Raw genomic sequence first — 27,046 nt, 5'->3', positions numbered from 1 at the left:
ATGCTCAGACTGCTCTGCTCTGGGTGCCTTCTGCTCTGATCTTCACTGCTCTGCTTTGAATGTCACTGCTCTGCTCTGATTTTCACTGCTCTGCTTTGAATGCCACTGCTCTGCTCTGATCTTCACTGCTCTGCTTTGAATGCCACTGCTATACTCTGATCTTCACTGCTCTGCTCTGATCTTCACTGCTCTGCTCTGATCTTCACTGCTCTGCTCTGATCTTCACTGCTCTGCTTTGAATGCCACTGCTCTGCTCTGATCTTCACTGCTCTGCTCTGATCTTCACTGCTCTGCTTTGAATGTCACTGCTCTGCTCTGATCTTCACTGCTCTGCTCTGATCTTCACTGCTCTGCTCTGATCTTCACTCCTCTGCTCTGATTTTCACTGCTCTGAACTTCACTGCTCTGCTCTGATTTTCACTGCTCTGAACTTCACTGCTCTGCTCTGATTTTCACTGCTCTGAACTTCACTGCTCTGCTCTGAATTTCACTGCTCTGAACTTCACTGCTCTGATTTTCACTGCTCTGATCTTCACTGCTCTGCTCTGAACTTCACTGCTCTGATCTCCACTGCTCTGCTTTGAACTTCACTGCTCTGCTTTGAACTTTACTCTGATTTTCACTGTTCTGCTCGGATTTTCACTGCTCTGCTTTGAACTTCACTGCTCTGATCTTCACTGCTCTGCTCTGATCTCCACTGCTCTGCTCTGATCTCCACTGCTCTGCTTTGAATGCCACTGCTCTGCTCTGATCTTCACTGCTCTGCTTTGAATGTCACTGCTCTGCTCTGATCTTCACTGCTCTGCTCTGATTTTCACTCCTCTGCTCTGATTTTCACTGCTCTGAACTTCACTGCTCTGCTCTGATTTTCACTGCTCTGATCTTCACTGCTCTGCTCTGAACTTCACTGCTCTGATTTTCACTGCTCTGCTCTGAACTTCACTGCTCTGCTCTGATTTTCACTGCTCTGATCTTCACTGCTCTGCTCTGATTTTCACTGCTCTGATCTTCACTGCTCTGCTCTGAACTTCACTGCTCTGATCTTCACTGCTCTGATCTTCACTGCTCTGCTCTGAACTTCACTGCTCTGATCTCCACTGCTCTGCTTTGAACTTCACTGCTCTGCTTTGAACTTTACTCTGATTTTCACTGCTCTGCTCTGATTTTCACTGCTCTGCTTTGAATTTCACTGCTCTGCTCTGAACTTCACTGCTCTGATTTTCACTGCTCTGCTTTGAACTTCACTGCTCTGCTTTGAACTTCACTGCTCTGCTTTGAACTTCACTGCTCTGCTTTGAACTTCACTGCTCTGATTTTCACTGCTCTGCTCTGATTTTCACTGCTCTGCTTTGAATTTCACTGCTCTGCTCTGAACTTCACTGCTCTGATCTCCACTGCTCTGCTTTGAACTTCACTGCTCTGCTTTGAACTTCACTGCTCTGCTTTGAACTTCACTGCTCTGATTTTCACTGCTCTGCTCTGATTTTCACTGCTCTGCTTTGAATTTCACTGCTCTGCTCTGAACTTCACTGCTCTGCTCTGAACTTCACTGCTCTGCTCTGAACTTCACTGCTCTGCTCTGACCTTCACTGCTCTGCTCTGACCTTCACTGCTCTGCTCTGACCTTCACTGCTCTGCTCTGACCTTCACTGCTCTGCTCTTCACTGCTCTGCTCTTCACTGCTCTGCTCTTCACTGCTCTGCTCTTCACTGCTCTGCTCTTCACTGCTCTGCTCTTCACTGCTCTGCTCTTCACTGCTCTGCTCTGATTTTCACTGCTCTGCTCTGATTTTCCCTGCTCTGCTCTGATCTCCACTGCTCTGCTCTGATTTTCACTGCTCTGCTCTGATCTCCTCTGCTCTGCTCGTCACTGCTCTGCTCTGCTCTGCTCTGCTCTTCACTTCTCTGCTCTTCACTTCTCTGCTCTTCACTTCTCTGCTCTTCACTGCTCTGCTCTTCTCTGCTCTTCACTGCTCTGCTCCGCTCTACTCTACTGTGCCCTCTACTCTGCTCAACTCTGCTCTACTCTGCTCTGCTCAGAGATAATGCTGAATGGGCAGCTGACTGCATCTGCTGCCTCTGTATGACTGTGTGTTTATATGTCTGAGTGTGTGTGTGTGTGTGTGTGTGTGTGTGTGTGTGTGTGTGTGTGTGTGTGTGTGTGTGTGTGTGTGTGTCTCTCTCTCTGCGGGGCACTGGCAGCTCAGCACAGATTGGTCCTGTTGATTTAGCATGCAGCAGAGCAGAGGTAGAGGGACTGTGAAAATCAACCTGACTGCCTCTGGCTGTTCTGAGGAATATTTGGACAGAATTCCTGACAGCATGATAATGTTACACCCATAGACATACATATGTAGACATGCTGTAGTGGACACAAACATACACACCACGGGATATGGTACATACGGTACCCACACCTGAAGCATTACTTACATATATACATACATAAATACATAAAAAATAAATATATATACTGTATATTTCACCTTTATTTAACCAGGTAGGCCAGTTGAGAACAAGTTCTCATTTACAACTGCGACCTGGCCAAGATAAAGCAAAGCAGTGTGACACAAATAACAACACAGAGTTACACATAAACAAATGTACTGTCACGCCCTGACCTTAGAGAGCCTTTCTATTTCTCTATTTGGTTAGGTCAGGGTGTGATTTGGGTGGGCAATATAGTTTTCCTATTTCTTTGTTTTGCCGGGTATGGTTCCCAATCAGAGGCAGCTGTCTTTTGTTGTCTCTGGTTGGGGATCATACTTATGCAGCCTTTTTTCCCACCTTAGGTTGTGGAATCTTGTTTTTGCATAGTTGCTGTCTAGCCCTGCAGAACTTTACGTTGGTTTCTTTTTTTATTTGTTCATCAAAATAAAGGAAGATGTACGCTTACCACGCTGTGCCTTGGTCTCATTCTCTAAACGAGCGTAACAGAAGAACCCACCACAAACGGACCAAGCAGCGTGGCCAGGAGGAGCAGACATCCTGGACATGGGAGGAGATCCTGGACGGGAAGGGATCCTGGACATGGGAGGAGATCCTGGCTGGAAAGGATCGCCTTCCATGGGAGCAGATGGAGGCAGCGAAGGAGCAACAGCAACGACGCTGGGGTTCGCGGCCACAATGACAGCCCAAAGGACAGCCCCAATTTTTTGGGGGGGGGGGGGGAGGCACACGGGGTGGTCGGCGGTGTCGAGGTGTGAACCAGGGACAACCTGGGAGGAGGTAGAGAGGTGGTCGGTCGACCCAGGGAGAGTGCCAGAGCCCGCCTGGAATTCAATAGAACAGTGCGAGGAGGGATACCGGAGAATGGAGTTGGCGAGGAGTATGCGGTAACGTATGTGGTACCAGCCCGGTACCACCAGTGCCGGCCCCACGCACCAAGCTCCTGGCGACAGTTCCCAGTCCAGTGATGATCCATGGCACGAAGCCTCCAGTGATGATCCATGGCCCGAAGCCTCCAGTGATGATCCATGGCCCGAAGCCTCCCGTGATGATCCATGACACGACGCCTCCAGTGATGATCCATGGCCCGGAGCGTCCAGTGATGATCCATGGCACGAAGCCTCCAGTGATGATCCATGGCACGAAGCCTGCAGTGATGATCCATGGACCGGAGCCTGCAGTGATGATCCATGGACCGGAGCCTGCAGTGGTGATCCATGGCCCGAAGCCTCCAGTGGTGATCCATGGCCCGAAGCCTCCAGTGGTGATCCATGGCCCGAAGCCTCCAGTGGTGATCCATGGCCCGGAGCCTCCAGTGGTGATCCATGGCCCGGAGCCTCCAGTGGTGATCCATGGCCCGGAGCCTACAGTGATGATCCATGGCCCGGAGCCTCCAGTGATGATCCATGGCCCGGAGCCTCCAGTAAAGATCCAAGGTCCGGAGTCTCCAGCGACGGTCTGCGGTCCGGAGCCTCCGGCGACGGTCTGCGGCCCGGAGCCTCCGGCGACGGTCTGCGGCCCGGAGCCTCCGGCGACGGTCTGCGGCCCGGAGCCTCCGGCGACGGTCTGCGGCCCGGAGCCTCCGGCGACGGTCTGCGGCCCGGAGCCTCCGGCGACGGTCTGCGGCCCGGAGCCTCCGGCGACGGTCTGCGGCCCGGAGCCTCCGGCGACGGTCTGCGGCCCGGAGCCTCCGGCGACGGTCTGCGGCCCGGAGCCTCCGGCGACGGTCTGCGGCCCGGAGCCTCCGGCGACGGTCGGCGGCCCGGAGCCTCCGGCGACGGTCGGCGGCCCGGAGCCTCCGGCGACGTTCGGCGGCCCGGAGCCTCCGGCGACGTTCGGCGGCCCGGAGCCTCCGGCGACGTTCGGCGGCCCGGAGCCTCCGGCGACGGTCGGCGCGACGGTCGGCGGCCCGGAGCCTCCGGCGACGGTCGGCGGCCCGGAGCCTCCGGCGACGGTCGGCGCGACGGTCGGCGGCCCGGAGCCTCCGGCGACGTTCGGCGGCCCGGAGCCTCCGGCGACGTTCGGCGGCCCGGAGCCTCCGGCGACGTTCGGCGGCCCGGAGCCTCCGGCGACGTTCGGCGGCCCGGAGCCTCCGGCGACGTTCGGCGGCCCGGAGCCTCCGGCGACGGTCGGCGCGACGGTCGGCGGCCCGGAGCCTCCGGCGACGGTCGGCGGCCCGGAGCCTCCGGCGACGGTCGGCGCGACGGTCGGCGGCCCGGAGCCTCCGGCGACGGTCGGCGGCCCGGAGCCTCCGGCGACGGTCGGCGGCCCGGAGCCTCCGGCGACGGTCGGCGGCCCGGAGCCTCCGGCGACGGTCGGCGGCCCGGAGCCTCCGGCGACGGTCGGCGGCCCGGAGCCTCCGGCGACGGTCGGCGGCCCGGAGCCTCCGGCGACGGTCGGCGGCCCGGAGCCTCCGGCGACGGTCGGCGGCCCGGAGCCTCCGGCGACGGTCGGCGGCCCGGAGCCTCCGGCGACGATCCACGGTCCGGTCCCACGGAGGCGGAACGATCAGCGAGCGGAGCGGGGTCTACGCCCCGAACCGGAGCCGCCACCGAGGCTAGATGCCCTCCCGGACCCTTCCTCATAGAGTCAGGTTTTGCAGCCGGAGTCCGCACCTTTGGGGGGGTACTGTCACGCCCTGACCTTAGAGAGCCTTTCTACTTCTCTATTTTGTTAGGTCAGGGTGTGATTTGGGTAGGCAATCTAGTTTTCCTATTTCTTTGTTTGGCCGGGTATGGTTCCCAGTCAGAGGCAGCTGTCTATCGTTGTCTCTGATTGGGGATCATACTTAGGCGGCCCTTTCCCACCTTAGGTTGTGGGATCTTGTTTTTGCACAGTTACTGGGTAGCCTTCAGAACGTTACATTAGTTTATAATTTGTTGATTTTTGGTGTTCATCAATAAAGAAAGATGTACGCTTACCACGCTGCACCTTGGCCTCATTCCATCAACGAACGTAACATGTACAGTCAATAACACAATAGAAAAGTCTATATACAGTGTGTGCAAATGGCGTAAGGAGGTAAGGCAATAAATAGGCCATAGTAGTGAAGTAATTACAATTTAGCAAGTTTACACTGGAGTGATAGATGTGCAGATGATGATGTGCAAGTAGAAAATAGCAAAAAAGTAAATAAAACAATATGGGGATGAGGTAGGTAGTTGGATGGGCTATTTACAGATGGGCTGTGTACAGCTGCAGCAATCGGTAAGCTGCACAGATTGCTGATGCTTAAAGTTAGTGAGGGAGATATAAGTCTCCAACGTCAGTGATTTTTGCAATTCGTTTCAGTCATTGGCAGCAGAGAACTGGAAGGATAGGCGGCCAAAGGAGGTGTTGGCTTTGGGGGTGACCAGTGAGATATACCTGCTGGAGTACGTGCTACGGGTGGGGGTTGTTATGGTGACCAATTGAGCTGAGAGGCGGAGCTTCTCTAGCAGAGACTTGTAGATGACTTGGAGCCACTGGGTCTGGTGGCGAATATGTAGCGAGGGCCAGCCGACGAGAGCTTACAGGTCGCAGTGGTGGGTGGTATAGGGGGCTTTGGTGACAAAACAGAGTGTTGGAGGCTATTTTGTAAATTACATCGCTGAAATTGAGGATCGGTAGGATAGTCAGTTTTACGAGGGTATGTTTGGCAGCTTTGTTGCGAAATAGGAAGCCGATTCTATATTTAATTTTGGATTGGAGATGTTTAATATGAGTCTGGAAGGAGAGTTTACAGTCTAGCCAGACACCTAGGTATTTGTAGTTGTCCACATATTCTAAGTCAGAACCGTCCAGAGTAGTGATGCTAGTCAGGCAGGCGGGTGGGGAGCATGCATTTAGTTTTACTAGCGTTTAAGAGCAGTTGGAGGCTACGGAAGGAGTGTTGTATGGTATTGAAGCTCGTTTGGAGGTTTGTTAACACCATGTACAAAGAAGGGCCAGATGTATACAGAATGGTGTCGTCTGTGTAGAGGTGGATAAAGGAATCACCCGCAGCAAGAGCGACATCGTTGATATATACAGAAAAAAGAGTCGGCCCGAGAATTGAACCCTGTGGTACCGCCATAGAGCCTGCCAGAGGTCTGGACAACAGGCCCTCCGATTTGACACACTGAACTATGTCTGAGAAGTAGTTGGTGAACCAGGCGAGGCAGTCATTTGAGAAACCAAGGCTGTTGAGTCTGCCGATAAGAATGTGGTGATTGACAGAGTCGAAAGCCTTGGCCAGGTCGATGAAGACGGCTGCACAGTACTTTTATCGATGGCGGTTCTGATATCGTTTAGTACCTTGAGCGTGGCTGAGGTGCACCCGTGACCAGCTCGGGAACCGGATTGCACAGTGGAGAAGGTACAGTGGGATTCGAAATGGTCAGTGATCTGAATGTTAACTTGGCTTTCGAAGACTTTAGAAAGTTAGGGCAGGATGGATATACGTCTGTAACAGTTTGGGTCTAGAGTGTCAGGGGGATGAACGTGGCAGCTTTCCGATCTTTAGGAATCTCGGACGATACAAAAGAGAGGTTGAACAGACTGGTAATAGGGGTTGCAACAATGGCAGCGGATAATTTTAGAAAGAGAAGGTCCAGATTGTCTAGTCCAGCTGATTTGTACGGGTCCAGGTTTTACAGCTCTTTCAGAACATCTGCTATTTGGGTGAAGGAGAAGCTGGTGAGGCTTGGGCAAGTAGCTGCAGGGGATGCAGAGCAGTTGACTGGGGTTGGGGTAGTCAGGAGGAAAGCATGGCCAGCCGTAGAGAAATGCTTATTGAAATTCTAGATTTTCGTGGATTTATCGGTGGTGACAGTGTTTCCTAGTCTCAGTGCAGTGGGCAACTGGGAGGAGGTGCTCCTATTCTCCATGGACTTTAGTATCCCAAAACTTTTTGGAGTTACAGGATGGTTACACTGGTCAAGGGCAGCCAGGTCTGGAGTGAACCAATGGCTATATCTGTTCTTAGTTCTACATTTTTTGAAAGGGGCATGCTTATTTAAGATGGTGAGGAAATTACTTTTAAAGAATGACCAGGCATCCTCTACTGACGGGATGTGGTCAATGTCCTTCCAGGATACCCGGGCCAGGTCGATTAGAAAGGCCTGCTCGCAGAAGTGTTTTAGGGAGAACCCAATCAAACTAGGGAGAAACCATGTACATACAGTGGGGCAAAAAAGTATTTAGTCAGCCACCAATTGTGCAAGTTCTCCCACTTAAAAAGATGAGAGAGGCCTGTAATTTTCATCATATGTACACTTCAACTATGACAGACAAAATGAGGGAAAAAATCCAGAAAATCACATTGTAGGATTTTTTATGAATTTATTTGCAAATTATGGTGGAAAATAAGTATTTGGTCACCTACAAACAAGCAAGATTTCTGGCTCTCACAGACCTGTAACTTCTTCTTTAAGAGGCTCCTCTGTCCTCCACTCGTTACCTGTATTAATGGCACCTGTTTGAACTTGTTATCAGTATAAAAGACACCTGTCCACAACCTCAAACAGTCACACTCCAAACTCCACTATGGCCAAGACCAAAGAGCTGTCAAAGGACACCAGAAACAAAATTGTAGACCTGCACCAGGCTGGGAAGACTGAATCTGCAATAGGTAAACAGCTTGGTTTGAAGAAATCAACTGTGGGAGCAATTATTAGGAAATGGAAGACATACAAGACCACTGATAATCTCCCTCGATCTGGGGCTCCACGCAAGATCTCACCCCGTGGGGTCAAAATGATCACAAGAACGGTGAGCAAAAATCCCAGAACCACACGGGGGGACCTAGTGAATGACCTGCAGAGAGCTGGGTCCAAAGTAACAAAGCCTACCATCAGTAACACACTGAAGTTTGCTAGAGAGCATTTTGGATGATCCAGACGAAGATTGGGAGAATGTCATATGGTCAGATGAAACCAAAATATAACTTTTTGGTAAAAACTCAACTCGTCGTGTTTGGAGGACAAAGAATGCTGAGTTGCATCCAAAGAACACCATACCTACTGTGAAGCATGGGGGTGGAAACATCCTGCTTTGGGGCTGTTTTTCTGCAAAGGGACCAGGACGACTGATCCGTGTAAAGGAAAGAATGAATGGGGCCATGTATCGTGAGATTTTGAGTGAAAACCTCCTTCCATCAGCAAGGGCATTGAAGATGAAACGTGGCTGGGTCTTTCAGCATGACAATGATCCCAAACACATCGCCGGGGCAACGAAGGAGTGGCTTCGTAAGAAGCATTTCAAGGTCCTGGAGTGGCCTAGCCAGTCTCCAGATCTCAACCCCATAGAAAATCTTTGGAGGGAGTTGAAAGTCCGTGTTGCCCAGCAACAGCCCCAAAACGTCACTGCTCTAGAGGAGATCTGCATGGAGGAATGGGCCAAAATACCAGCAACAGTGTGTGAAAATCTTGTGAAGACTTACAGAAAACGTTTGACCTCTGTCATTGCCAACAAAGGGTATATAACAAAGTATTGAGATAAATAAGTATTTGGTCAATAACAAAAGTTTTCCACCATAATTTGCAAATAAATTCATTAAAAATCTTACAATGTGATTTTCTGGATTTTTTTTCCTAATTTTGTCTGTCATAGTTGAAGTGTACCTATGATGAAAAGTACAGCCCTCTCTCATCTTTATAAGTGGGAGAACTTGCACAATTGGTGGCTGACTAAATACTTTTTTGCCCCACTGTACATACATATATACATACTGTACAAGCCCATCCTCCCCAGTTAAGGTGCCACCAACCTCCTGTGACACATACACACACACTATGAATGAAAGTTTACAACGTAGTTGCACAGATCGAGAGAAATTAGAGTAATCAAGGTTACAGACATTGACACATTGAATACCGCTTTGCACACGCTTGCCTGCGTCTAGCTGATCTAGGGTGTAATCGTTAGTCCAACAGTTGCAAATTAGATTTTCTATTGGACAAATTCAGGTGTGTTTATCCCCGTTTCGTTCCATTTACTTCCATTTGAGAAACATTTTTCAACAGAATCGGCAGAATGTATACACCCCTGATCCCACGCAAACACGGTTAACTTTCATTGCATCCACATACAAACAGCATGATCCCTTTGATCGTTGTATAATTCCTTGCATCTACGCACTCTCCTCCTCTCACCTTTTCCCTTCGCTTGTGGACTTCAGTGTACAACACATCAGCTGTCTGTGGCCAGGTGAAAAAACCTTTCCAAGCAAAAACCTTCATATCATACCTGCTAACCGCTACACACAGCCTACATTGTTGTCACCATATTAGCTAATGTCATAGTCAACATAGCTACTAGAACTAACGTATTAGTAAACCCGCTACAATCATGTTGTACTGGGTACAGTTGGCAAGCAGTTTAGCAGTTACACCGGCGGGCCCCGGTGGCAATAAATAAATTAAACCAAAAGTTTACCTTGACTTAGAGTTTGTGTTGGATAGCCATAGCCAGCTAGCTAACACAGCATCCCTCTCTGTTTGAGCCAGGTGTTTGACTAGGCTAAACTAGCTAGCTGCATTCGCTAGCTAAGTAAGTGAAAGTGAAAAGAAAATACAACGAAATATAGATATCTCTCCTCTCTCTTGCTTCTCCTTCATTTTTTCAAAACTATTCAACTATGGTATTTCTCTGAGTCAGCTACTGACCACAATTTATGCCCTGCGGTGCTAGCTTATGCTTTCAGTACTAGATTAATTCTCTGATCCTTTGATTGAGTGGACAACATGTCAGTTCATGCTAAAAGAGCTTTGATTGGTTGGAGGACGTCCTCCGGATGTGGTCATAATTACTGTGTAAGTCTATAGAAGGGGGTGAGAACCACAAGCCTCGTAGGTTTTGTATCGAAGTCAATGTACCCAGAGGAGGACGGTTAACTAGCTGTCTTCCGGCTACACCATGGGGAGCGTTACTGCATCTCTATTTTCAGGTCTCTCCAAAGATGTTTAATTGGGTTTGGTCTCTGACTGGGCCACTCAAGGACATTCCGAGACTTGTCCTGAAGCCCTCCTGCATTGTCTTGGCTGTGTGCTTTGGGTCATTGTCCTGTTGGAAGGTAAACCTTCGCCGCAGTCTGAGGTCCTGAGCGCTCTAAAGCAGGTTTTCATCAAGGATCTCTATGTACTTTCCTCCGTTCATCTTTCCCTCGATCCTGACTAGTCTCCCAGTCCCTGCTGCTGAAAAACATCCCCACAGCATGATGCTGCCACCACCATGCTTCACTGTAGGAATGGTGCCTGGTTTCCTCCATACTTGGCATTCAGGCCAAAGAGTTCAATCTTGGTTTAATCAGACCAGAAGTCTGAGAGTCCTTTAGGTGCCTTTTGGCAAACTCCAAGTGATGATGGAGGCCACTGTGTTCTTGGAGGCCTTCAATGCTGCAGACATTTTTTGATACCCATCACCAGATCTGTGCCTCGACACAATCCTGTTTCGGAGCTCTACGGACAGTTCCTTCGACATGGCTTGGTTTTTGCTCTGACATGCACTGTCAACTGTGGGACCATTATACAAACAGGTGTGTGCCTTTCCAAATCATGTCCAATCAATGGAATTTACCACAGGTGGACTCCAATCAAGTTGTAGAAACATCTCAAGGATGATCAATGGAAATAGGATGCACCTGACCTCAATTTCGAGTCTCATAGCAAAGGGTCTGAATACAAACATTTCTATAAACCTGTTTTCTCTTTGTCGTTATGGGGTATTGTGTGTAGATTGATGAGGGGAAAAAAGAATGTAATACATTTTAGAATAAGGCTGTAACATAACAAAATGTGAAAAAAGTCAAGGGGTCTGAATATTTTCCGAATGCATTGTATTTAGTATAGTTTTATCTACAAATGATAACTTTTGAATGTTTCACTTTTTATTTTTATGAAATTCACTGAGGAGGATGGTCCTCCCCTTCCTCCTCTGAGGAGCCTCCACTGACATACATACAGTACAAATCATACTGTTTTCTTATTACCTCATTACACAGATTTTTGATTGCATAAAAAAATCTAATGCAACATGAACTATCTTGAGTGCCTCTGGTATTGTATGGAATCAGGTCAATACATTATATTCTTTTGAAGGAACATACAAACTGTTCAGCTGATAGTGTATTGTTTTCTAAATGTTGTAGTGTATTGTGTTTACATCCTTACACTCCTGTGTGTCTGCTGTACTCCGTAGGTCCTCCCTTTCCTCCCCAGGAGGTGCAGGTCCAGTTGGGCCAGAACCCCGGGGTTCTGCAGGTGCGATGGAAACCCCCCATCCTCACCCCCACTGGAACCTCCAACGGAGCCAACGTGATTGGCTATGCCGTGTGCACAAAGGGACAAAAGGTGCATTAGAATGATATATTATGCAGAACCTGATGTTTAATGCTGTGAAAGTGAGTGTGTGGTGTAACAGCTAACTCTCAATGCTGTGATTTGTGTGTAACACTCTACTGCCGTCTGCTGGAGAGTGGTGATGTAACAGTGATGTTCAGTCCATGGTTTCTGTAGGCCTTATGTAATGCAGTGGTTTGAAAACAGAGGTTTACCAGGCCCCATTTTGCCTGAAATTCAGAAATAATATATTGGGTATGTTACTTAAGACATGTGAATTGAAGTGTCTTGTCCCTGTCCCTGTGTGTGTCCAGATAGCGGAGGTGATGTACCCAACAGCTGACTATGTGACAGTGGAGCTGAATAGGATCCAGTGTCTGGAGGCCAGGGAGATCATTGTCAGGACGTTATCAGCACAAGGAGAGTCTCAGGATTCCACCGTGGCCACCATACCGCACAATATCCTGAGGCCTCCCCATCACTCACCCCACCACCGCTCCCCTCCACACCCCCATCCTATGCCTCAACCCCAGCACCATCAGCCACACACACAAACACACCCGCCATACCCCCAGACCTACCCCCCATCTCACCCCCAACCTCAGGTCCACCCTCTGCCTCGATCCCAGCCCCACACCCTGCCTCATGGTCAGCCTCTGCGCCACCCACTCCCTCACCCCCAGCCCCAACACCAGCCCTACCACGTGTCTAAGCCCAATTTAGTAAGTGCCAGAGAGTCAGAAACCAAAGAGTATGAGGCAGGCCTGCGGCCTGGCCCGCCCTGGGAACGCTCCCCTTCGCCCCTCCCTCCTACCATGCGTGGACACACTTTGGAGCCGCCCCACTTCCAGGGGCGTCGTTCACCCTCTCCTCAGAGGATCCTGCCCCAGCCTCAGGGAGCCCCCATCCCCAACACCATCGCCAAGGCCATGGCCAGGGAAGCTGCACAGAGAGTGTTCGCTGAGAACAACCGGGTAAGCAGCCACTTCAGATTTGCCTATGACATGATGATACACAGTACAGCGCAAACAGAGTTTTATTTGTGTACCAAGTGCCTCATAGACTCTCAGGGTACTATTGAGTCAATACTATAGAGAACTAATATCATGTATCATTATGATAGTGTGATGCATCTGCAGCTATGTATAAGGTTTGCTTGTCTGTGTTTTCCTGTGCCAGATGGAGAAGAGGAACATCTTCAGTGAGCGGAACGTGAACTCTGATGAGGAGGAGGATGGTTATGTCTCTCCTCACACCAGGAGGAGAGGGGCCTCTGTGGACGAATTCCTCAGAGGCTCTGAACTGGGAAGACATGTACGGGTAATACAAAACAACAACTCTGTCACAGCTTAAATACAGAATAATACAGTTTGTTTCTGTTCCAATCATCGCTCTGGGAAAATGAAGAAAAGGATATGATTGTAACCTGTAACTCCATGTTAAATCAAATCAAATCACATTTTATTTGTCACGTGCCGAATACAACAGGTGGAGACCTTACTGTGAAATGCTTACTTACAAGCCCTTAACCAACAATGCAGTTTTAAGAAAATATCTACTAAATAAACTAAAGTAAAACATTTAAAAATTACAATAACGAGGCAATATATATACAGGGGGTACCGGTACCGAGTCAATGTGCAGGGTAACAGGTTAGTCGAGGTAATTGAGGTAATATGTGCATGTAGGTAGTGGTAAAGTGACTATGCATAGATAATAAACAGCGAGTAGCAGCAGCGTAAAAAAAGGGGGGGTCGATGCAAATTGTCCGGGTAGCCATTTGCTTAGCTTTTCAGCAGTCTTATGGCTTGGGGGTAGAAGCTGATAAGAAGCCTTTTGGACCTAGACTTGGCGCTCCGGTACCTCTTGCCATGCGGTAGCAGAGAGTACAATCAATGACTAGGGTGGTTGGAGTCTTTGGCAATTTGAAGGGGCTTTCTCTGACACCGACTGGTATAGAGGTCCTGGATGGCAGGAAGGTTGGCCACAGTGATGTACTGGGCCGTTCACACCACCCTCTGTAGTGCCCTGCGGTCAGAGGCCGAGCAGTTTCCATACCAGACAGTGATGCAACCAGTCAGGATGCTCTCAATGGTGCAGCTGTAGAACTTTTGGAGTATCTGAAGACCCATGCCAAATCTTTTCAGTCTCCAGAGGGGGAATAGGTGTTGTCATATCCTCTTCACGACTGTCTTGGTGTGTTTGGACCATGATAGTTTGTTGGTGATGTGGACACCAAGGAACTTTAAGCTCTCAACCTGCCCCACTACAGCCGTGTAGATGAGAATGGGGGCTCGGCCCTTCTTTTCCTGAAGTCCACAATCATCTCCTTTGTCTTGATCACGTTGAGGGAGAGGTTGTTGTTCTGGCACCACACTGCCAAGTCTCTGACCTCCTTCCTATAGACCGTCTCATTGTTGTCGCTGATCAGGCCTACCACCGTTGTGTCGTCGGCAAACTTAATGATGGTGTTGGAATCGTGCTTGGCCACGCAGTTGTGGGTGGACAGGGACTACAGGAGGGGACTAAGTACACACCCCTGAGGGGCCCCCGTGTTGAGGATCAGCGTGGCAGATGTGTTGTTGACTACCCTTACCACCTGGGGGCGGCCTGTCAGGAAGTCCAGGATCCAGTTGCAGAAAGGGGTGGATCAGTTTTGAGGGAATTATGTTGAACGCTAAGCTGTAGTGTTCCTTTTGTCCAGGTGGGAAAGGGCAGTGTGGAGTGCAATAGAGATTGCATCATCTGTGGATCTGTTGGGGTGGTGTGCGAATTGGAGTGGGTCTAGGGTTTCTGGGATGATGGTGTTGATGTGAGCCATGACCAGCCTTTCAAAGCACTTCATGGCTACAGACGTGAGTGCTACGGTTCGGTGTCATTTAGGCAGGTCACCTTGGTGTTCTTGGGGACAGGGACTATGACGGTCTGCTTGAAACATGTTGGTATTACAGACTCGGTCAGGGACAGGTGAAAATGTCAGTGAAGAGACTTGCCAGTTGGTCAGCACATGCTCTGACTACACGTCCTGGTAATCCATCTGGCCCTGCGGCCATGTGAATGTTGACCTGTTTGAAACTTCCCCCCGTCTCCTAGTTCAGCCAGTCAGACACAGGCTTGTTGTTCCTGTGGTTCCATGTTAAAGCTGGTCCTCTCCCCCGTCTCCTAGTTCAGCCAGTCAGACACAGGCTTGTTGTTCCTGTAGTTCCATGTTAAAGCTGGTTCTCTCCCGTCTCCCAGCACCACTACAGCCACAGTGAGGAGTACCAGACAGAGAGCAGCCGCGGCTCAGACCTGTCTGACATCATGGAGGAGGACGAGGAGGACCTGTACTCTGAGATGCAGCTGGAGGAGGGCCGTCGGCGCAGCATCAACTCTCACAACACTCTCAAGGTACAGCACACATATACCTCATCTAGTGGGGGTCCAGGGGAGGCGGGTACGGAGGAGGTTGGAGAAGTAGGGAGGGGGGTTGGGGAGGGAGGGAGGTCCCTCCTATCTACTGTGGCCCCGGCTGCCTTCTCTCACTGTCTGGCTCTACATGCAGGCCCACTGTGGCTTTGCCTGCTGAGCGCTCCATCCTGCTCTGAGCTGAACAACACACTGCATATCAGCTTCATCATCCAAGTCTTAACTAACCCATCTGAATGGCTGTACTATACACACCCAGCATGGACTGTGTAAGGAGAGGTGAACAATCATGTTTAAAATGAGCTTGGTATTGATAGAAACATGGAATGTTGTTTTGTCTCAATATGCATTTTAATATACAGTTTAAGAATGTCCATATTTTGTAAAAACTGGATAATTAGTAGACTTACTGTTCATGAATACTCTGTTAAAAATGTGTTGTAAAGGAATATGTCAATGACCAAACATTGATCTTTTAAAATGTACTGTACCATCAGCTAGAAGGGTCATGGCATATCGAATGCATATGGGAATCTCATTTAAGTGAGTTTAGACTACTTAAATGGAATAATTCACTTTGGGTTGTGTCCGTCTCATGTTGTACCTTTTGTGTTTGAGTTATTTTCTGGATGTTGATGATGGTTACCTTTGAGGATGTGTGGACCTGTCTCCATTGAGTATGTTTCAATGGGCACATGTGGATGTGTGGTCAATAATCATTATGTAACAAGTTCTCCTGAGTGACATTATTATTAGCAGTGAAACATAGGTTATATTTACTGTGTTGATGATAAACAAGAAGTTAAATTGTCATCTGTATTCACTGGGAGTGTTGATATGAAAGGTCCCCAGGTCATTTCCAAAGAAACATGTTTACAGTCATGCAATGCTGTGAGAATACTTGTGAAACGTTTAACTTATCAAGTTGATAAGAGTAAGCAAGATGTGATTCCTCACACTGTACGGTACTCAACAGAACTGTCTTTTTAGGTGTATTGATCTGCTGCATTTGCCTATGTTTTCCATAGTACCTCATCATGTCACCAATAAGTATGTCTCATTCATGTTCTGTATGTATTTGTGTCTTGTTACTATGCTCTGGAAATGGAGTGTCCTATGCAGTAGTGCATGCAATCAGGGTCAAATATCAGAAGCAACACAGCTGAGATTCAGTCTATAGTCATTATTGATGGAAACTCTAAATCTGTCATAAGAACAGCCCTCGGGTCCTGTCTGAAAATGTTAGAACAGACTGAGACACTTTTTAAATGTCTTATTTTGCTTATGCAAGTGCTTTGCTTAGTTTGCTGCCGCATCTCTCTTGGTTAATGTATATACTGTAGCTCTTATTCACTTGCCCAGGCTGTGCTTGGTGCAATGTGTTTTAAGTCTTTTCTTTATGAGTTAATTCACTTATATGTTTTGTGAGTTTGTCACCTGTTTCATTTATCTGTGAGTATTTCTCCCTTGGCAGATGTGTTGCACCCTTTTCTAATCTGTCCTGGCTATCTAAATCCTGTCCCAGACCCATCCTCAGTGTGACTGTCTATTACTCCCTTTGCTTTCGTCCCACAGATTCCCGTTCAGAGCATGCTATTTCCCCCAGCTCACGGAATGACACTGCATGCCTTACATCTGGCCATTCTGCCACAAATAACTAATTCTGTTCTTATTTTGTCTTTTTTCCCCATTTCATTTTTTATTCACACTGTGTTGTTTCCTGCCTGTTCTAACACCTGCAAAAACTAAATTTTAAACAAAACTCTTAATTGAAATGCCAAACCAATCCACCCTGCGCTCCGCACCGTGGCTGTCCCGTCCTGGCCTTACAGGCGTATTACAGGCGTCAGGACCTAGGGGAGGAGAGGGACTGCTGGGACCTACAGAGGGAGGTGGTGAGACAGAAGTCCCTGCGTAGTAAACGCCTCCACAGCATCCCTGAGGTTGCCGAGGACGAGCCCGACGGAGTGGATGGGATGGGTCATCATCATCAGCGCCTGCGCTTTGACGACGAAGGCAGGCCTGGTACACCCTGCATGCACCGCAGGAGCCCCCGTATCTACCAGCAGAACCCCCACCAGCACAACCACCTCTCCCCCAGCAAGAACCACCGTCGCCTGCTGCAGCGCCAGCATTCCTCTCCCCGCTATGGCTGTAATTTCGAGGAGCGCAGCCTGAACCGGCCCAGCCGGCAGACCACCAAGAGCCCTGACAGCGGCCTGGACTGTGGCAGTGAGGAGGAGGGCTCTTTGGGGTACCGGGGTTACCCCCACGGCAGCCCCATGCGGGGTCCTGTCCACTACATCCACTGTGAGGGGCCGGTAGAGCGACGGGCCCTGGCTGCAGGCAGGAAGAGGCAGCTGACACGGCAGTGCAGCATGGATGAGGACCACTGTGACAGCCCTAAGACAGGCCACCTGTCTGACCTGAGGAACAGGGAGGTGCACTACGGGCCAGGCCGGGAGTGGGAGAGGGAACCAGGGCACAGCCCCAGACGCTACCCCAGGGACGGAGCCCTGAGCGAGGGCAGGCTCCACCAGCTGGACAGGCCTTATCAAAGGGACCTTAGGGCCAGCTATGTGAACAGGCTCAACAGGGTCTCGGACCAGCCGCCGGTGTGTGTGACTCAGACTCTTACCTGCTGTACATTCCATCAGCAAGCAGTAAAACCATACCTTTTTTCTTGGTGTTTTTTCTCTCTATGGGTCTCCCACCTTTACATTGATTTATTTTTGTTTTGTGCAATATTCTGGCAAGTTATTAGTACATGTTCATGGTGATTCTTATTTGTAGTTTTTCATGTGTGTAGTTTGCTCGTTCTTAGAACGTCCAGTGAGTTTTTAAGTGAAGCTTTTTTGATTATCTAAAGGCCATTTCAGAAAGTTTTTGTTTCTGATGTGTCTGAGGAGAAAGATTCCTTTTTTAAACAAAATGGCAGCTCAACCATTATAGTTTGCATGGGGATGCGCTATCCCTATTCTGCTCCGCCATCCCCCTCTCTCTACCAGCCAATGGGTTTGATATGCAGCTATGACAGACGTCTTGCCCATCCTATCCCGCCTCTGACTTTACCCTGATTGCACTGCCTTCCACAGGGGGACCTCTATTCCAACATGTCCTGCTTCTCATTGTGCGTAAAGGCTGTAGTCCTTGACAGATAAAGCCTTTTCTAGTAGGACCACATGGAGGATAGCCTCTCATAGTCTTATAGCTGATTTAGCCTTCAGTCCATCTGCATTATGTTAGTGCTCTGCAGACAATATGCTCTCCCCTCTTCATGCTCTTCCATAATCTTTTCAACAGAATCTCCTCTCCTCCTCCTATACTACACACAGCAGTGGTCATCTTATTGCTCGATCCCCCTCCCCCCATCTCTGTCCCATTTATCCTGTATGACTAACTGGATGAGAAGCCTTTGGGCCTCAGCCTCTCTCTCTCTGGTTTGGGCCCCAGGCTGAAGCCATTATGGTTGTGCTCAGCTAACTATGCCTTTCTCCATTCTATTCTCTTTCGTCTACTCGCTCACTCCCTCTTGTCATCAAGGAGCTGACATGAGCAGAACAAAAAACAAATGGTCTTTAGCTAAACATCTGATCCTGTTGTGGTCTCTGGGGTTGATTTACTTTGGTTCTGTTGATGCTTTTTTGGTTTGTTTGGTCTCTTTATTTTATGGGTTTATTTATTATTCTTGTTTTGCCTCCTTAAGGACAAATGGAAGTCATATCATTTGTTCTTATGGTTTTGTGATCCTTTTGAATGGCTGGTTTGTTATGTGAGAGAGGCAGTGTAAAAGGCAGCTTGTTTTAACTTACGCTGTGTTTTTATCGCCTTCTAAAGATTATAGGGAACTCCCCTTCCCATGGATGCTCCCATGGCGACCGGCTGGACCATTCAGGGAGGAGGCCTGTTCATAGCGGCAACCCCCCACAGCGACGACCCATGATGGTTCCTTCCATTGGTTAGTGCCCCGTCCTCCCCTGAGCTGAACATCTCTCCCATAGACACATGACCTTAAACAACCATGTAGTTCTCTGTAGTGGTGCTGTGCTCCTACACCTGTAGTTCTGACCAACCTCATACCTCTTTACGGTGTCTCTGACTTGGCTTTTTAAATGTGCATAAGCAGTTAAGGGGGAGGGGCTGCTACTGTTTACTGTTTACTACAGACTTTATATACTGTGTGCATAAAGGGCTCACCTGCTCTTACCATTCCCTCTGTCTCACACAGTGCAAAGCATTGCTGTTTTACATTGAAGAACTCCAGATTACAACCTGTTGCCTTATCCCACCCCCTGATCCCCCCAGCCCCTCCCCCTCCAGCAGCATTTCCAGCCAGGCATTGGCCGGTCCGTGAAGTAGAGCAGTGTTGGGGGGGGTCCCTGACAGTAACGCTGTAATCTGATTGGTGTCTTCTGTAGAGATCACCATGATGGAGAGTAACAGTGAGGGGAGTGAGGGAAACCTCTCACCTGGCAAGGAGGATGTTTACTATCATGGCAGTGTAGCTCGGCGGAGGATATGGCATGACGATGGTATGTGGCCCAGCTTCTCTCTAGAACAACATGAATAAACCATGAAAGTACATAGAAGACAGTGTTAAGAACCTTACTTAAAATTAGAAAGGAATAGTAGTCTCAAGCTTAAGTGTGCATTATACACTCGGCTGCCGGAAAGATAAGATGGACACTTTTTCTGTAGCTGAAGAATGAGTGCCCCCTCCCCTCCCTGTATAGCTCTCTGCAGCCTTAATCCCAGGCCTCCCTTGGAGACCCCTCTTCCTTCCTTCCTTCCTTCCTTCCTTCCTTCCTTCCTTCCTTCCTTCCTTCCTTCCTTCCTTCCTTCCCTCTCACCCATCCCTTCTTTTCACCCTTCCTCTTCTTCTCCCAGGGCATATAGTCCCCCTGTTGACTGTTGATTTTGCATGACTGATTGTTTACAGTACAGTGAGAAGGAAAACCATTGGATGAGTAAGTGCACTCATGTCTTGTTGGTATCACTCCATTGCACCTTGATGAAACTGCTGTCATCTAAACCGAACATCAGTATTGTATCATTAAAACATCATTTAACAGACATTTTCCCTGAATTGTGATATTGAAATGTGGTTTGTTTGGACATGGAGTTCCAGGAAATCCACTAGTGAACGAATATGAGGTGGATTCCTTTCCTTTTCCCTCACTGCCCCTGATGAGTCAGGTTCCTGCTATGGCATTTGATGTTATAATTTCTTGCAGGAATATTCATTTGCCCTTTTAGCTTAATGCTGTATTTCTAATGTGAGCATGGTTTTACCCCTCTTGTACTGTGATATTGAAGCATACTTCCTCATTTTGAAGAGTGGAACGCATGAATGCCTGTTTACGCTCCGTGAGACAGTGAAGTAAAACAGCAATGAACAGTCTGAGTCTGTTTCCCTCCTTTCTTTGTTATGTGTATGGTCATGTAGTTCCACCTGCATCCCATCGTCTGGCTTGACGTGCTGCTGTCTGTCCTACTTGACCTCTGTCTAACTGTATCTATGAGTGTTATAAAGGTACTTTGTTTGTCTTTTTGGTGTCTGTCCTACCAGCATTCAGAGATGTGTGAAAAAACATCCAATCTGTGCTATCTGTCAATTATAGATAGCTTAGACTTAAAGAAAACTCTAAAAACAGTGTCCTGCTTACATGTTCTAATAAATTGGGAATCATAAATGTTGCTACAGCATGTAATTACAGTAGGGGCTTATCAGCGTTTTTAGAGGCGTGCCCTTTGAGAGGATGATGGACACAATAGTGCAGACTGACCATTCTATCTTAAAACCTCTTTAAATCCCCCTTGAAATCTTGGGCTCTTTTTCACACACATGTGTTTCATGGCCCTCTCCCCTGTCTGTCAGCTCTGACAAAGTGACATCTTTTCGTTCCGCTGCCCTCTACTCCACTCTGCACCCCAGCCTATCCTATGCTGGGGGCTGGCAGTAGCAAGGCTGGCAGTTGCAGCAGTGCCTTCTGTGTTTCAGATGAGTACGGTGGGCAAGACCGCGGGCATGGCCGAGGGCGACGGTCGCCAGTGTACTATGAGGAGTCGGGGCCAGAGGACCTGGCGCGTATATTTGTGGCCCTGTTTGACTACGACCCCCTGTCCATGTCCCCCAACCCTGATGCTGCTGACGAGGAGCTGCCCTTCAAAGAGGGCCAGATCATCAAGGTGGGAGCCTGATCCACACAGTGCTGTAGTCCAATCTGCTTTCCTCATCCTAACAACAAAAGGGCCTCGTGTTGACTTACATTCGTGGGTTAGATGTAGTTGTGCATGTGAAGCTGCTATTGAACAACTGTAGTGGTGGTGGCTGTCTCTCTTTCTCCCTCCTGCTAACATTGTTCTCTGTGCTGGTCAGGTGTTTGGGGATAAGGACACGGATGGGTTCTACAGGGCAGAGATCCGTGACCGCCCGGGTCTGATCCCCTGTAACATGGTGTCAGAGATCCAGACTGAGGATGATGGGATGATGGACCAGCTACTCAAACAGGGCTTCCTCCCACTCAACACTCCTGTAGAGAAATTAGGTAGGGTGGCACCTGGACTCCCACTTGCTCTCTGTCTTTTCTCCACCACTCTTTCAATCTTTGTTACTCTAATTTGGGCCTGATTTTCTCTTCCCTTCCTCTTTTCCTGTCTCGGTTGCTTTCTTTACACACTGATGTCTAATGCTGATGGTACTCTCATTTCTCTGTCTCTACAATCGTTTTCCTCTTTCTTTTTCTTTTCTCTCTGTTTTCCCGTGAAGTGAACTGCAACCGCTTCAAAGATGGTCGCTCAATAAACCGCAGGTCCCGAAAATCCAAGCGAGGTCTGTGTTCTCTTTAGATGCACTCTTTCTGCACTATTTTTTCATCTTCACGCTTTGCTTCTTCCACCATTTCTTCACTTTTCTTATGCGTTTTAGTTACGAATTATGGGTATTTTCTGTCAGAATTGTCACTAACATGCTCATCTTCAGTAAATCAATAGGGATGTTCATTGTGGCTTTCACCTTCATGTACCATGTTCATTCAGCCTTTGCCTGGTATAGACAGTCATTCATGAGAGATCATAAGAAATTGCATACTGTTATTTTAGTGTGTGATTTTACAACTGAGATTAGTAAGGAGATTATCTCTAGTTTAGTGTGTTACTTGTCCTTCTTATTGATTGATGACTGTCTGTGTGTCTCTGTCCAGAGAGGAACAGGCGGAGTGGGCGTCAGCACCCCTCGTCCACACGTAGAATGGTGGCCCTGTATGACTACGACCCCAGGGAGAGCTCCCCCAACGTGGATGTGGAGGTACTGCTAGAGTCAGGTGTAGAGGTAGTTCTACCCTGTTACTACTAACGATGTACCTGCTTGCCTTGCCAACATTGCAGCAATACATCAGCCAGTCTTACTCCCCATCTTTACCATTACCTGGTCCCCATTAGTAGCTTAACCTTTTCCTGTTGTTCTTATGGCCCTTCCCCCCTGGTTTCACTCACTCTCACCTTTCTATTGGCACGGCCCCAGACACAGTATGGGAGAGACAGGCTGAATGAGGTGAGTGAGAGGAGCGTCCGCTCTCTGTGTGTTTTTCTCCCTGACTGTTGTTGGAGTGTTCAGAGGTGGACACATGGTGGAGGGGGCTACAGTATACCCCTCTCATGAACACAGCCCCTCACCCATTGCCTGCACTGGCATCCTTCCTCAGTTTGGTCTGTGTGTTGAGCCATCTCCTACGTTTGATTTGTGTGTTTTGGAGAGGCCTGGAAAAGTGGATAGTAGATAGTAGTATGGTATGCCTATTGTCTGTGCTGCAATCAATGATGTATACAAACCTTGGATTGCTGATGCTATGTATTGGCCATTGAGAGGCTTTGAAGCCACCGGTCAGCCATATTGGCACTACCCAGAAGGAGCAGTTCTCCATAGGAATTAATGGAATTCTACAGTATCTCAATGAAATGTTTCAAGGACAAAATTACACGTATTTAAGTGATTTTGTTGTTGTAGTAGGGACAGTAAAATTAGTACAAAAAAGGAAAATGTTTTAATATATTTCTTCATGTATTATATGTACGTTTAGTTCACATAATATAATTTAAAAGTATGTATTAAGGTGTTTGTCATATAATAAACGTGTCAATAAATGCATTTCTATTGCCTCCAAAATCTTTTTTACAATGGAGGATGAGTACCAAGATGGCTGTATGGTGGCTTCATTACAGCGCCCCCTGTCAGTCATCCAGGGTTTATACACATCACTGGTTGCAATCCTGTCTTCAAATATCCAACGCTTGATGCATTTGATAGTTGCAGCAGTCTGCCAAGACTGTACTAACACTTCTAGATTTACAATGCATCTCAGTGATTGGAATAGGAAGTACAGCATTTCACACAAATTAAACCCTAACAGTATCCCACGTGGTTGGGTTATAGAGAGAATCTTCAACAGATGCAAGCTGCTTTGATGTAGAGAAAGCAGGTCAAACTGAACTCAAACCTGTTTTGACAGGCTGAACTGACATTCTGTGCTGGTGACGTCATAACAGTATTTGGTGAAATTGATGAAGATGGGTTTCATTATGTAAGTATGTGACTTACACTTGATATAAAGTAGTTCATATTTCTTCAACCAGCTTAGTGCAAATAAACACAGTGAAAATGACAGTGATAGTAATAGTATGATAAACAATTTAAAATGATAATTTTATATCCCTTTAGTCTAGTTTCCTATATTGTGGAGTCCAATGTACATTCTATGCCAGTCACCCTGTGTGTTTGTGATCCCTCAGGGCGAGCTCAATGGACACAAAGGTCTTGTTCCCTCCAACTTTCTAGAAGAAGTGCCTGATGATGTTGAGGTTTTTCTCACTGACACTCAGTCTCGAGATTCTCGATACCCGCAGGATGCTGCAGCACGGATAAAGACCAAAAGGGTACATGCTCTCTCGCAGTACTAGCCCTCTGTCATCCATGTACTCCTTTCCGTTCCCTTTACCTCCTTACTCCTTTAGTTTTCTGTCTGTGCTTGTGTTTCATTCCTGAACATATGATGGGAATTCAGACTTTGGAGCATTATGCTGTAAACGTTGTTGATGCCTCAGAAATATAAAGAAAACTATTAATACTTGACATAGGAACTTTTATTTTCAATGTTGACTGCCGTGGGTGTGGGGGGGGGGGGGGGGGGGGGGGACATGCATTGTACAATATGTGGACATATTCATAAAGCGTTCTCAAAGAGAATAGACTGAAATAATAAAAAGCAGAATTATTGTCATGTAATGTCTTGAAAAATAGCAGTCAACAACATGCAATGTTTTTTTTGCACATGCATATTTAGTATTGTAATAAATGCTTTATGAATATTACCTGTGTTTCTAATAGAGGAAATAGTTTTGATGTACTGGAGGATGAAATATCTAGACTGTAGCACTGCATGTTCTCTCTTAAAGATGCATGATTTCCCTTTGAACCTTTTTATAGTGAACAATAAGTCTAGTACAGTATAACTTTTGTATTTGCTCCTGAAAGCCTTGTTTTTGTATATTGCTTACTTGTACAATAGCATCAAGAAGCTTATGTTGCTGTTTGAGAGTATAATTTCAAATGTCATTATAATTATAACTAGCTGTAAAATAATGTTACAATAATTCTGTATTTAACAAATAATTGCAAGTTAATGTTTGAATATGAGCAGATTTCATCTCAAGTTTCTTGGTTGGTTTTATAATTTGTCATTCTCATAGTGCAGACTATTGAAACGCCATCACTGCATTTTTTATTTGATTTCTTTTCCTCACCCGCTTGGCAAAACAGAAGAAGAGTGTTCATTTCACACCTTAAAGGCTGTTTCCATCACGTAAGTGAGCAACTGAGGATACCAAGGTTACGCAGCCCTCGTCTAATGCAGATGACATGGGTTCCCCTTAATTTCCGGTATGCAACACACACTCCGTTTTATATGACCATTATTTTGCCAGTTTAAATTTCAGTTAATTCCTTTTCAATGGATGTAAATATGTATAGAATACTGTGGTACACACCAGGATGATCCCAGTGTACATGCTTTTATTTGACAAGAGTTTATTGTAAAAGCATTCAGGTTGTTGTGTTAACTTAAGGACGACCACCCTAGACAATGCATTAGACAAGAAGCATGGTATCTTCAGTTGTTTCTCTGGGTGTTGTACATTACAATGTCCTTCTCTCAAGATAAGTCTCCTGCTGTAACTCATGGTAAGCTAAAAGGCCATTGTTGCACGCCTAGGTTGCCTCCCCGTAGTACTAGTGGTAACATTCAGACTCTATAGCTAACATTCTGATAGAACCTCCCCTCTCCTTGAAGTAGTGCACCCTGCCACGCTTAATCTAATCAAACGCCACTAGAAACAAGTCAGTGGTAATGAACTGTCTGCCAGACAGGCAACTCCTTCTTGTTGAGGTTTCCAATCAATCAGATAAACATTTCATTGGCATTACTTTATCCATAGATACCCAAGATAGTGGTCCGCTCCACATGCCTTTGTTAAGTTGTTAGTGGGGTGCACTTTTTCTCTCACATAAGGAATGATGCAAAATGGCAAAAATAGCTACTAACATTTTTTCCTTATAGAAAGTGTCATCAATTCGATTTCAAAAGGTTATTTTAATTAACATGAAAAATCACTTTTTTATTTAGTTTGTATAAATATTTAAGTTGCTTGTGATCAGATTTGTAAATACAACTTTTTTTAAAGCAGGTTAAATTGGTTCCAACAACCTTGATGAAGTTACCTTGATGAAAAGTGATTAATTGCTTCAAAAACTGGTAAATTGAAACGCTTATCCCCTCTCGACGTATGATAAATTATGAACATTCAATGTGCAGAATAATGACCCTCTTATTGATCTGGACGTGTCTATATGTAGCTATATACTATATCTACTGTAGAGACTAGTGCCAGAGACTATACTATATCTACTGTAGAGACTAGTGCCAGAGACTATACTATATCTACTGTAGAGACTAGTGCCAGAGACTATACTATATCTACTGTAGAGACTAGTGCCAGAGACTATACTATATCTACTGTAGAGACTAGTGCCAGAGACTATACTATATCTACTGTAGAGACTAGTGGTAGAGACTATAGTATATCTACTGTAGAGAGTAGTGCCAGAGACTATACTATATCTACTGTAGAGACTAGTGCTAGACTATAGTACATCTACTGTAGAGAGTAGTGCCAGAGACTATACTATATCTACTGTAGAGAGTAGTGCCAGAGACTATACTATATCTACTGTAGAGACTAGTGCTAGACTATAGTACATCTACTGTAGAGAGTAGTGCCAGAGACTATACTATATCTACTGTAGAGACTAGTGCCAGATACTATACTATATCTACTGTAGAGACTAGTGCCAGAGACTATACTATATCTACTGTAGAGACTAGTGGTAGAGACTATAGTATATCTACTGTAGAGAGTAGTGCCAGAGACTATACTATATCTACTGTAGAGACTAGTGCTAGACTATAGTACATCTACTGTAGAGAGTAGTGCCAGAGACTATACTATATCTACTGTAGAGACTAGTGCCAGAGACTATAGTATATCTACTGAAGAGACTAGTGCTAGAGACCATAGTATATCTACTGTAGAGACAATACTATATCTACTGTAGAGACTAGTGCTAGCGACTAGTCTCATGTTAATGGGATCTTAAGGATACATCTTTCCTAAGTGCAATTGAAAAGAAGCCTTTTAGCTCATGATTACTATGAAGGAATATTTAGATATTAGATGTTTACTGTAACCCAGTTGTATATGAATGCCCTTTATATTTAAAAAGAAAATCTGCTGTCATATGTTGTCCCATAATGTTAATACAATATTGTATCTCTTGTTTTTGTG

The 27,046-nt window shown here is 46.9% G+C and overlaps 1 protein-coding gene across 21 annotated transcripts in view; it reads left to right on the top strand.

The window, feature by feature from the left end:
• Positions 1–27,046, top strand: part of rimbp2b (RIMS binding protein 2b) — a 127,286-nt gene that overhangs the window by 97,362 nt on the left and 2,878 nt on the right. For 6 of the 21 annotated variants that reach the window (XM_055919237.1, XM_055919246.1, XM_055919239.1 and 3 more), the window contains 14 exons: positions 11,604–11,755; positions 12,058–12,717; positions 12,923–13,063; positions 14,981–15,133; positions 16,984–17,766; positions 18,989–19,109; positions 19,570–19,683; positions 21,153–21,340; positions 21,531–21,699; positions 21,921–21,983; positions 22,354–22,457; positions 22,674–22,703; positions 23,659–23,730; positions 23,939–24,082. In XM_055919237.1, coding sequence (XP_055775212.1) covers positions 11,604–11,755; positions 12,058–12,717; positions 12,923–13,063; positions 14,981–15,133; positions 16,984–17,766; positions 18,989–19,109; positions 19,570–19,683; positions 21,153–21,340; positions 21,531–21,699; positions 21,921–21,983; positions 22,354–22,457; positions 22,674–22,703; positions 23,659–23,730; positions 23,939–24,082 — 2,894 coding nt within the window. Of the gene's footprint in view, positions 1–11,603; positions 11,756–12,057; positions 12,718–12,922; positions 13,064–14,980; positions 15,134–16,983; positions 17,767–18,988; positions 19,110–19,569; positions 19,684–21,152; positions 21,341–21,530; positions 21,700–21,920; positions 21,984–22,353; positions 22,458–22,673; positions 22,704–23,658; positions 23,731–23,938; positions 24,083–24,965; positions 27,037–27,046 lie in introns of those variants that run through there. The other 15 variants (XM_055919250.1, XM_055919251.1, XR_008759114.1 and 12 more) reach the window with 14 other exon arrangements.

This window comes from Salvelinus fontinalis, chromosome 4 (genome assembly GCF_029448725.1).
Source record: "Salvelinus fontinalis isolate EN_2023a chromosome 4, ASM2944872v1, whole genome shotgun sequence".
NCBI lineage: Eukaryota > Metazoa > Chordata > Actinopteri > Salmoniformes > Salmonidae > Salvelinus > Salvelinus fontinalis.
This window is presented reverse-complemented; position numbering and strand designations above follow the sequence as displayed.